General features: G+C 41.8%; 1 protein-coding gene across 1 annotated transcript in view; it reads right to left on the bottom strand.

Annotated features, from left to right (window-relative positions):
• MAOA (monoamine oxidase A) overlaps positions 1-11743 on the bottom strand; it is a 94472-nt gene that overhangs the window by 20538 nt on the left and 62191 nt on the right. Inside the window, exons 7-9 of the mRNA XM_003800997.3 lie at positions 3879-4028; positions 3419-3578; positions 1931-2027 (exon numbers count right to left, since the gene is read on the bottom strand). Of these exons, the coding sequence (XP_003801045.2) occupies positions 1931-2027; positions 3419-3578; positions 3879-4028 (407 nt within the window). The remainder of the gene's footprint in view (positions 1-1930; positions 2028-3418; positions 3579-3878; positions 4029-11743) is intronic.

Raw genomic sequence — 11743 nt, 5'->3', positions numbered from 1 at the left:
GTGGCTGGCACCTTAGCCACTTGAGCCACAGGCACCGAGCCAGAAATAACATCTTTCATCTAATCTTAACTATGGACAAATATCCTTTAACTTTCTTTGGTGTTTGATTGAGGAAATTAAACATGTTTGTTTTGTGTTTGGGATATTCATAGTTCTAAAGTACAAGGTCCTTTCTAGTTTCTCAAAAAAGCTAGTTATTACAAACACAGTACTAGGCAATCACCACTCCAGGCTTTTGTGGCCATACCCAAAAGCAAAGAGCAGCAGGGAGGCCATTGTCCAGATAAAACAAATTAGAATATCTCTTGCTAGAAACTGCCTAAGTAAGGCATGTTAACCCCATTAACATCCGGAAGGGCCCTGCCAAACAAAGCCCAGAAGGTCAGATATCACTGTATCTAAGTCCCAGGGCAAGAAGAATATCAGTGTTCCTCCATTCATAGTTGGATTGATCTTAACTGACATTCTCCTGAAGCCTGTACCCGAACCTTTTGCTTTTGTCTGGCATAGAGAAAGAAAGTGATGTCAAAATGCCATAACAATCTGTATCCTTTGTTGCCCACTGAGTTTAGGGATAAAGAAGATGTATTGTTCCAATGGTTATTATGTGATAAGAATATACCCTTCTCAGGGAAGCTGGTGCTATTTCTTATATTTTACAACCAGAGAAATGGTTTAGTAACTCAGGACCTGCTTTCTAGAAGAAACCACAGCCTTCTTTTTTAAGTCCCCTGGGACATGGATCTGCTCTTTTTATCTTTGTAATTTTCCTTCTAAGACATGATGTGCATATGTTTTACTTCTCTCTTCAAGCAGGAGGTGTACATTTCCTAGTGGCGAAGAGGAAACCACTGGTCTCTAAAAGTTATTTGACTGTTATTAAAGCTGTGTTCTTTTGTTACAGTGCCATAGAATAAATAGTTTTTTATTCATGTAGCTTTTGATGGAAGCCAAAAGGTAGGCAACTGGGAGCTATGGTACTCCTTGGCAATTCCTTTGTGGAGACCTCACTTCCTTCCCTGAAACCCTAGTCCCCAAAAGTCAAGACAGTTGTGCTCAAGGATGGGTTTTCTAGACAGAACCACAGCTCAGACCATCCACACACTTCCATGAATAAGTGAAGCACTGCTGATGAAGGATAACTGTGGAATGACTGACCAAAAAAATGTGCCTTGCCATCCACTAAAGCAGTATTTTTCAACCTCTTCCGTCTCGAGGCACACTTGAACCTGTAGTTAAACTTCTGCAGCACACTTAAATTATGTGGATCCAAAAAAATAAGACTAAAAGGAACATACTTACTGTGCTTTGAATTTCTTATGAAATAATTTAATTAATGACCTTTAAAAATTTTTGTGGCACACCTAAGATCCTTGTACAGCACACCAGTGTGCCACATGGCACATGGGTTGAAAATCACTGCACTAGAGGCCTAGCTCGACTCTGAACTACACCTCCTAATGGGTTACCCATCTGGTATCTCAGGGTAACAACTGACTTTTGCTACATAGTAGATATCTGGAATGGAGAAAAGGGGTAAGCCCAGAAACCCTGAATTTGGAAAGTTTTACAGGATAAAGCAGTTAGTTCCTATTCCAGGATGGTTGTGAACATCCTGCCTTTAGGTAAGGCTCGCTACCACACCACCTGTCTAGCTGCCTTGTTTTTTTTCAGTCCGTTCTCAACATGTAAGCTTTATTAGAGAAAGATATACATGAGCATAAGTTCAAAGATGATGTCAATTTTAATAAAGTTTCCCAGTGTTCTTATGCCACACAAAACATTACTATAATTTTTAATATATGGAAACATCACATAGTTTTGTATGGGTATTCATCATAGTTCAATTCCAAAGCAATATACTTTGCCAGCATCCACACCAATATACCAACACAACTCAGAAAACGCAGAATGGCCAGCGCAAACTTACCCCATGATGGCGGGCAGCGATCCATCTGGCTTGGTGTCATCCAAGGTGATTGAAATTGGGGCTTCTTCATCTTCAATGATCATGCAGCCGCAGTAGTCTTAACCAGGAAAAAATCAACAGGAAATTGATTTTCATCAATCACTTTAGCAGAGATACACACACATACATAAAAAATATATAAACTATTTTGCTAAGAGGAAAGCAAATCTTAAATTCTCGGTCTTTGCCCTCAACCCTACAAACTATTTCCAGTTAAATATAAATAGTAACTATACAAGATAAGACCTATTTCTTTCACCTTTAACTAAAGACCTTAGAGCTGACCAAGGAAGAGCAAAAATGGGAAGATGATCCTGGATTCTGGATACATGGCGAAAGAGGTAGTGTGCTAAAGGGAATCAATCAGCCCTAACAATCCATGAAGAAACTGCAGGAGGGAACCTTGTGAGTATAATCAGGAGGCTTATCAATAATAGTCACCATCTTTGGGTAGCTTTCTAAGTCCCATACTTGCCTCACTTGATCCTCACAACTCTCTGACAGTTGGTTTTACTGTCCCCATTTTTTTGTTTTTTAAAGAGGTAGAGTCTCACTTTCTCACCCTCGGTAGAGTGCTGTGGCAGCGTCACATTGCTCATAACAAGCTTCACCCCTTGGGCTTAGGTGATTCTCTTGCTTCAGCCTCCCAAGTAGCTGGGACAACAGTTGCCTGCCACAACGCCTGGCTATTTTTTTGTTGCAGTTTGGCTGGGGTCAGGTTCGAACTCGCCACCCTTGGTATATGGGGCCGGTGCCCTACCCACTGAGCCACAGGTGCTGCCCTACTGTCACTATTTTAAGCTTACAGACTGATGCTAATAAGCAAGCAAAGTACACAAATGCATGACTTCAATGCCACACTCTTTCTCTGGTTCCCCCTGGCCTCATTCTGTTCATTAACAGGAAGCAGCAGAACAAATGCTGGGAGCCAGCACAATGGTGGCTATGTAACTGATGTGATCTCTTTCTCCCCTCCCATTGCCAAAAAGTGCTCTTGGTATCATTTTGTATTGCCAAGGGCTATGAGAAGTGTAACATACCAAGATTTTTGATCTTTTCTCTACCAATTTGAAAACACCTTTTTTTTCCCCCAGAGACAGTCTCACTTTGTTGCCCTCAGTAGAGTGCTGTGCTGTCACAGCTCACAGCAACCTCAAACTCTTAGGCTTAAGTGATCGATTCTCTTGCCTCAGCCTCTCAAGTAGCTGGGACTGCAGGTGCCTGCCACAATGTCCGGCTATTTTTTTATTGTAGTTGTCATTGTTGTTTGCAGGCCTGGACTGGATTTGAACCCACCAGCTCCAGTGTATGTGGCTGGAGCCCTAGCCACTGAGCTATAGGCACTGAGCTTGAAAACACTTTTCCTGTTCAGTGTCTCCTGGTCGGTATTTGTAAAAGAGTATGGTTCTTTCACATAATATTGTTTAAACATGAATAAGAGCAGCTTACCCTTTTTCTTCCAGAAGGCCTCCTTGTAATACATCATGCATTTAATGACAGCCCCCATGGGAAGTCGCTGAATTAACTGGTTTCTTTCCGATGGAAGCTCTGGTCTAAAGTGAATCTTCGCAGTCAAGATGGGAGGGATGGCAGTAATTACGTATCTGCACTAAAACAACACAAGCAAGATACTACCTCAAACCTGAGCTGCGGTCTTTGCAGAGAGTGTAAAAAATCATCTTAATCATTTTAAAATAATATTAAGCAGTAAGAACACACAAAGGGAGGCAACTGCAAAACAATAAGACAGAACAAGGTAGGTCAACGAAAGCTAGTGACGGTGATTTTGAAGAGTGAGGCAGAAATATGTCAGCATTAATTACACTATGGCTTAGATAATATCTGTTTGGAAACTGCAAAAGACATAAGGCCTATTTATTATATGGTCCTTTTGACTGAATTGAATTACCTCATAAAGTTCATGATTCAATGTTTCTATAATGACATGGTCACTTGACTGGTCAACATAGGTGACAGGACGTTTCAGCTTTACTCGGTCCCCAAGGAGGTCCATTATCCGTTCACTCACTTGTCCAGAGCCGCCCACGAACTTCCGTTCCTATAGGAGGGAGGAAGAAAAGAAAATGTTATAAAGCCCAAAGAAGAAAACTTTTTTTTTTTTTTTTGCCATTGATTAGAAAACCTTGAGAAAGTCACAGGCCAGACCTCTACCCTCTGCATACATAACTATTAGAATAACTCTTAGGACAGAGGCAGGAGCTTCTAAGACACATCAGTGATCATTCCTGCATAGCCTCCAGCAGTGCAAAACTTACTAGTTTATAAAATCACAAAAGTAGAAGAAGAAATGGTGCCCTGTGCCACTGCTGCCCTGAACAGACAGGAATATCAGCAAGTCTGTGGGCTGCAAGTACAGTGCATGGAAGGAGCCTGGAAAGAGGAAGGTGCTTTGCTTAGTCGGGAATATGTGCTTTCTAACTCCCCTTAGCTCTCACAGGCCTAAGCTGGGGCTGTCCAGGCAGGTAAGGATGCAGATGATGCCATATTATAGACAATGTCACTCTAGGAGAACACGCTCAGGGTGCTCTCTGTGATAGCTATGTCCTACCATTAACACCAAATGATGTCCTAAGAATCTGACTCTCAGACCTTGAGAAACTTTTTGGAAAACTGTTGGAAAGTTTCAAGGCAGAGGCAGAGAAATGAAGAGTAGGCATCTGCTATTCTTTTAAACACTGTTAAAAAGTTCTTTAGAGAATCACTAAAGGAAGAAAGAAAAAAAATTAAAAAGTTCTCTAAGAAGCCTTTATAAGACCCGGAGTGCTCTGCCCACTGCTCTCTGCTATAATCACACGGAAATGCTTCTAGCTTAATCTAAGGAGGTAATTCCTTAACACAATGCATTTGGTAAAAACCAGGAAAATATTTTTAGCCCATTGTAGAAAATCCTTTGAATGGTTAGAAATACACAGTGGTAGATTGAGGCACACCTCACCATTTAACAACCAGGTACTTTAATCATGTTCCTCCAGAAAACTTTGCATGAGCAGCCACATAGTGAGTTTCAGACTTTTACAAATTACTACTATTTTAATGACACCATAAATGTTCTTTATGAAAACATTCCCTTGGTGATTCAGACCTAAATTCATGATTTGTCCTTCCTCCAGAGATGGGTACCATTTAACTTATAATCTGACCTATGCTTTCAAGAATTACTTTGAATTTTAGTGTAGTGGAAAGATCATGAACTATTTCCGTCTTGTTCATTGTCCACACCTCCAGGTCTAATATTTGTTGAATTAAACTGTTGCAGGATAAATTTAAGTTTTGTATAGAGATGTTATGATAATTGTTTAAATTGTTTAAGATTCATCATCTAAACTATACTTTCCAAAAGGTATCCTGGCTCCTCTGAATGAAGGCTACCAATATCAAATATGACTCGAGACACCTCAGAAAGTAAAATATAGGTTAAAAGGAGTAATGTGGAATTTCTGCTCAAAAGTAAAAACACGTAAGAAAATGTGACCATCAAGGCAAGATGTCTGATTAGAGACATCACTTACTGGACTGTTGTGGAGGGAATAAAGGGTTTCGGATGAAGAGGGGAGAAAGATCAGAGCTCAGGTGTAGGTCAGAGAAATAAGCACCGGAGCCTGCTGGGGACCTCATGGAGGAAAACTGCAAAGCAGAGAAAGAAGAGGAAAAAGAAAGAAATATATATCAGCAAGGATCAAACCCAGAGAGGCTCGGATTCCAGTGAAGGAGTAAGTGGGGAATCCCTTTTTCCTTCCAACACTCCTTCAGTGATCAGGTAATTAGCTTCCAAGTAACTTGGCTCCCAAGTAATTTGGAAGCTTTTCTAGCCTCATAAGCCCAAGCAATGCAGCAACCATTGAACTGTGGGTGGGGGGAACTTGCATGATTCCAGAGTTTGGACATATGTGTAGTATTTTCCCCCCAAGGATAGTGACCTGAGAGGCTAGATGGCCAGTGTACTTCCATTCAGACTCTTATCCTCCCCTGCCCACTGCCACCAGGACAGCAATTTGAGCCAAGGATTTGGGAGTGGCTACCCTTCCCCAGCTAGTGTATCCTCCATTCTGAGGTTTCCACAGAGAGTTGGGCCCATACCTTTCCCTTTGAGGACCTGGCATGCCTGATCCCCATGGAATCTCCCTGCCCACTAGCATTTCCCAGAAAATTTCCCAGAAATACATGCCAGTGGGTCAGACATGCAAGCTGGATCCTATTCCTCCAGGACTGGAGTGAGTTCTAAGGGACACAGCAGGGAGTGGAGGGAACCCACGTTGGTAGAACTGACAGAAGAATACTGGGGGTGGGAGTCTGAGACTTGGTGATCTGGGGGATTGACATCCCCTCCATAGAAAAGTCATACTACTGGGGCTAGGGTGAGTCCTCTGGCAGGGAAGATTCCAGCCCACAGCACCATAGCAACCTAGTGTGATGCATTCTCATTTGAAACCAGACACTAGAGGGCAAGGGTAATACAAAAGTGTTGGAGCTCACTCCTGACAGCCAGTTGGGTAATTGAGCCCCCTTCCTCACAGGCAGCCTTCCTGGTTTAAAGAGGCTCCCTTGACTTCTTTCCAGTGGCTTTACCTACTTGCCAGAAAAAAAAAAAAAAAAAACTCTGGAGTCCTGCTGAGGCTCAAAGCTGCATTGTCAGACTAGGGAGGCTTCCCCAGCAGGTAGGATCCCAGCCCATGATGCCATAGCAACTGAGTTGGGGCACATTCAGGTACCTATTTGAAACTAGACTTAGGAAGGCGGGGGTAATGCAAAAGAGGCAAGCTCACTCCTGACAGACAGTTAGGGAATAATGACCCCTTCCTCATGAGCCCTCATCCTGGTTTGGACAGCCTGCCTTAACCCTTCATGTGGCTCCCCCTTGTGGCTGGGCAAACAACCTTTGAGCCCTGCTAAAGTTTTGCAAAGCCTTCCAGGCTTACCCAACCTACCTATGCCCAGACTTACTCCTCCAGCCCCCTATGCTGTGTTAGAGATCAAGCAACCTCCTGGGAGCTACAGGGCCCTTCCCAGATCTCCAGGCATTCAAGTGTTTCACCTGAGGGACTACAGCCATCATAAGCACAAAAGAACATCCTGAAGCTGGCTCTTTCCTGTAAACATCAGCCACTGACAGAGAGAACAACTATAGCTCATTATAGCATTGACCAACTCAGTCAAACAGGGCATGGTTGATTCTTACAATCATCTTCTACTATCTTGGAAATTAAGGTGGGGGTCCTAATGCAATTCACTGCTGGGAAGAGGTGAAAACAGCAGGATAGAAGCAACTTGAGGGGACACTGCTTTTTAGGAGAGAAAAGTTACAGCCAGCTCAATCTGTGTGGTATCTCCCTCTCAGTAGCCAACGAATCACTGCAGACCTCTGGGCTTATCAGGAGCTGCTAAGAGTCTGTGCAGAGATATTTCACTGGAGAGCAGGTGCAACAGAGATCTGGTGCCTGTCAATTCCAATTTTCTACAATGAATGCCATCCTAATCACTCTGGCACATAGATCTAGGTCCACCTGGGACCCAGCCTTCCAGCAGTAGCTTTTGTTTCACCCTCACTGGGCCAGGGGGAGGAACTGATGCTACTAGAATTTTGAACTCTGAAAAACTAAGTTTCACAATTTACAGAGAAATTTTTTTCAGACAAGCAAATACTGTTGTGTCCTATGACTGCAAGCCAAGCACACTTCCGCCCCAGTATGAGAGCTGAACAGAGAAAGAGCCCCCAATGTCATAGGCATCACTTGGGAAGCCTGGGGTGACTACCTCAGTTGGTCTTACGTATATAGGGCAGAACCTTGGCCAACCAGCATCCTAAATGGACCCTGGGACAGAGATAAACCCCTGCATGTGACTGGGCATCAGCAGTCCCAATGGTGATGTAATAGCACTCCATATGGGTAGCTCTGCCTCTGAAACCCACAGACCCAACTCTGAAGCTCTTGATATGCCTGAATCTTCTTTCCGTGTAGGTACAGGGCCCCCACTGGGTTTACAACTCTACCCTTGAGACTGTAGAGTTGTGCTCATATCCAAAGACCCATCACTCAGTCCCTACCACTACCACTGGGCTATGAGAATCTCCCTGAGGTCCAACAACACATCACTCAGGACCCCCCAGCTCTGAGCATCCATCACTTAAGTCCATCACTTATGGACTTGGTTCAAAAAAGTCCCCAACAAAGGAGAACAGGTATCCTACAATCTTTTTAACCCAGAGCTAAAAGAAGAGCAACTGGATGAGAAGAAACCAACAAAAGACCCTGGAAACATGAAAAAATACTTTGACACCTCTAGGGGAACATAATGGAGCTATAGAAGATTCCACATTTTTGGCAAAGAAATTTATAGCCTTTTATGCCTATACCAAAAAGACAGAAAGATCACAAATTAACAACCTAATGTTATACCTCAAGGAACTAGGAAAGGAAGAACAAATCAAACCCAGAGCTAACAGAAGAACAGAAATAACAAAGGTCAGAGAAGAACTACCAGTAAATGAATAAGAAAACAAAACAAAAACCCTCACAATACATGGGATTAATAAAATAAAAAGTTGGTTCTCTGAAATGATAAAATTTGAAGACCTCTTCCTAGATTAACAAAGAAAAGAGAAAGGACCCAAATAAGCTCAATCAGAAATGAAAAAGGTGACATTACCACTGATAACCTCAGAAATATAAAACATGGTCCATGAATATTACATAAATCTACATGTATAAACTATAGAACATAGAAGAAATGAACTAGTCCTGGAAACATACAATTCCCCAAGACTCATCTAGGAAGAAGCAGACCAATAACAATGATCAAAACAGTAATAAAGGATGGTATCTGTGGCTCAAGGAGTAGGGCGCTGGCCCCATATACTGGAGATGGTGGGTTCAAAGCCTGCCCTGGCCAAAAACTGCAAACAAAACAAACAACAACAAAAAAACAGTAATAAACAACTTCCAAATAAAACAAGCCCTAGATCAGATGCATTCACAGCTAAATTCTGTCAGACCTAAAAAGAAGATCTGGTACCCATAATACAGAAATTCCATAATATTGATGGGAATCTGCCCCAGCTCATTCTATGAAGCCAGTATCACCTTGATACCAAAGCCAGGAAAGAACACAACAAAGAAAACTGCAGATCAATATCCCTTATGAATATAGGTTGCAAAAATCTTTAGTAAAATACTAGCAAACTAAATTCAATAGCACATCAAGAAATAATCCACCAGGACCAAGTGAGCTTCACCCCAGGGATGCAAAGGATGGTTCAACATACATAAATCATAAATGTGATTCATCATATAAACAAAAGCATAAACAAAGACCATATGACCATCTCAGTAGATGCAGAAAAAGCATTCAACAAAATCTAGCACCCTTTCATGAATAACTCCTCAACCAACTAGGCATAGAAGGAACATATCTCAGAATTAAGCCACATATGACAAACCCACAGCCAACATCATACTGAATGGGGAAAAGTTGAAAGCATCCCCAAGAATTGCAACAAGACATGTATAGTCACTATCACCACTTCTATTCAACACAGTTCTTGAAGTCTTAGCCAGAGCAATGAGGCAGGAGAAAGAAATAAAGTATATATAAAGTATATCCAAGTCAAGAAAGAGGAGGTTAAACTATCATCTTCATTGATGATTTTTTTTTTTGTTTGTTTTTTGGAGACAGAGTCTTGCTTTGTTGCCCTGGGTAGACTGCTATGGCGTCATAGCTCATAGCAACTGCTAACTCTTTTTTAGGGGGCTGGGGCTGGGTTTGAACCTACCACCTCTGGTATATGGGGCCAGTGCCCTATGCCTTGAGCCACAAGTGCCATAACTGCTAACTCTTGGGCTTAAGTGATCCTTTTGCCTCAGCCTCTGAGAAGCTGGGACTACAGGCACCTGCTATAACACCCACCTATTTCTTAGAGACAGGGTCTCCCTCTTGTTCAGGCTGGTCTTAAACTAGTGAGCTCAAGCAAACCACCTGCCTGGGCCTCCCAGAGTGCTAGGATTACGGGTGTGAGCCACCACACTCAGCCTGATGATATTGTTTTATATTTAGAAAACCCCCACAAATTCCACCAAGGGTGTCCTGGAATTGCCATATAAATTCAGCAAAGTCTCAGGATACAAAATTAATGTATAAAAATCAGTAGCATTTCTTTTTTATTTTTTTTTGAGACAGGAGCCTCAAGCTGTCCACCTGGGTAGAGTGCTGTGGCATCTCAGCTCACAGCAACCTCCAAATCCTGGGCTCAAGCGAGTCTTCTGCCTCTGCCTCCCAAGTAGCTGGGACCACAGGTGCCCGCCACAACATCTGGCTATTTTTTGGTTGCAGCCATCATTGTTGTTTGGCGGGCTGGGCTGGATTCGAACCCGCCACCTTGGGTGTATGTGGCTGGCGCCTTAGCCACTTGAGCCACAGGCGCCGAGCCAGTAGCATTTCTATATATCAATAATGAATCAAACTGAGAGTCAAATTAAAAATTCAATAGCATTCACAATAGCTACAAAGAAAATAAAATACCAATGGATATACTTAACCAAAGAGGTAAAAGATGTCTACAAGGAGGACTACAAAATTCTGAGAAAAGAAATCACACAGGATATAAACAATTGGAAAAACACATCATGCTCATAGATAGAACCAACATTGTTAAAATGTCCATACTACCCAAAGTTATTTACAAATTCAATGTAATATCTGTCAAATTACCAAATTCATACTTTATAGATCTATAAAAAATAATTCTTTGCTTCATTTGGAACTAGAAATGAGGTTGAATAGCCAAAGCAATCCTGAAGCAAAGGAATAAATCTTGGAGGCATTATATCACTAGAATTCAAACTATACTACAGAGTGACAATAACCAAAACAGCATGGTATTGTTACAAAAACAGATACACAGACTAATGGAACAGAACAGAGAACACAGATATAAAACCATCTACCTACAACCAACTGATCTTTGGCAAAACAGAAAACAATGTACACTGGGGAAAAGAAGCCCTGTTCAATGAATGGTGCTGGGAAAATTGGATAGCCACATGCCAAAAAATGAAATAGGACCTCTACTTCTTACCACTCATAAAAATTAATACAAGATGTATAAAAAAGGCGGCACACTGTGGCTCACAACTGTAATCCTAGTATTCTGGGAGGCTGAGGCAGGTGGATTGCTTGAGCTCAAGAGTTTGAGACCAGCCTGAGCAAGGGCAAGACTCCATCTCTACTAAAAATAGAAAAAAAATTAGAAAAACTAGCCAGGTATTGTGGCAGATACCTGTAGTCCCAGCTACTCAGGAAGCTGAGACAAGAGGATTGATTAAACCCAAGAGTTTGAGGTTGCTATAAACTATGATGCCACAGTCCTCTACCCAGGGCCACTAAGTCAGACTGCCTCAAAAAAAAAATGTATAAAGACCTAAATGTAACTATAAGAACTCTAGAAGAAAATGTAGGGAAATCCTCTTCTAGTTATCAGCCTAGGCAAAGAATTTATTTACCCAATGGTAATTATGGTAAAAATGAAAATTAATAAATGAGATTTTATTAAACTAAAAAGTTTCTGCATACTAAGGAAACAATCAACAGAGCAAATAGAAAACCTATAGAACGGGAGAAAATATTCTCAACCTATACATCCAATAAAGAGCTAATATCCAGAATTTACAAAGAACTCAAGCAAACAAGCAAGAAGAAAACAAACAACCCCTGGCTCAGCACCTGTGGCTCAAGCAGTTAAGGCACCAGCCACATACACCT

This window comes from Otolemur garnettii, unplaced genomic scaffold (genome assembly GCF_000181295.1).
Source record: "Otolemur garnettii isolate 467f Iridium unplaced genomic scaffold, OtoGar3 scaffold00192, whole genome shotgun sequence".
In the NCBI taxonomy this organism is placed as follows: domain Eukaryota; kingdom Metazoa; phylum Chordata; class Mammalia; order Primates; family Galagidae; genus Otolemur; species Otolemur garnettii.
Note: the sequence above shows the minus strand (reverse complement) of the source record. Positions and strands in the feature narration are given on the sequence as shown.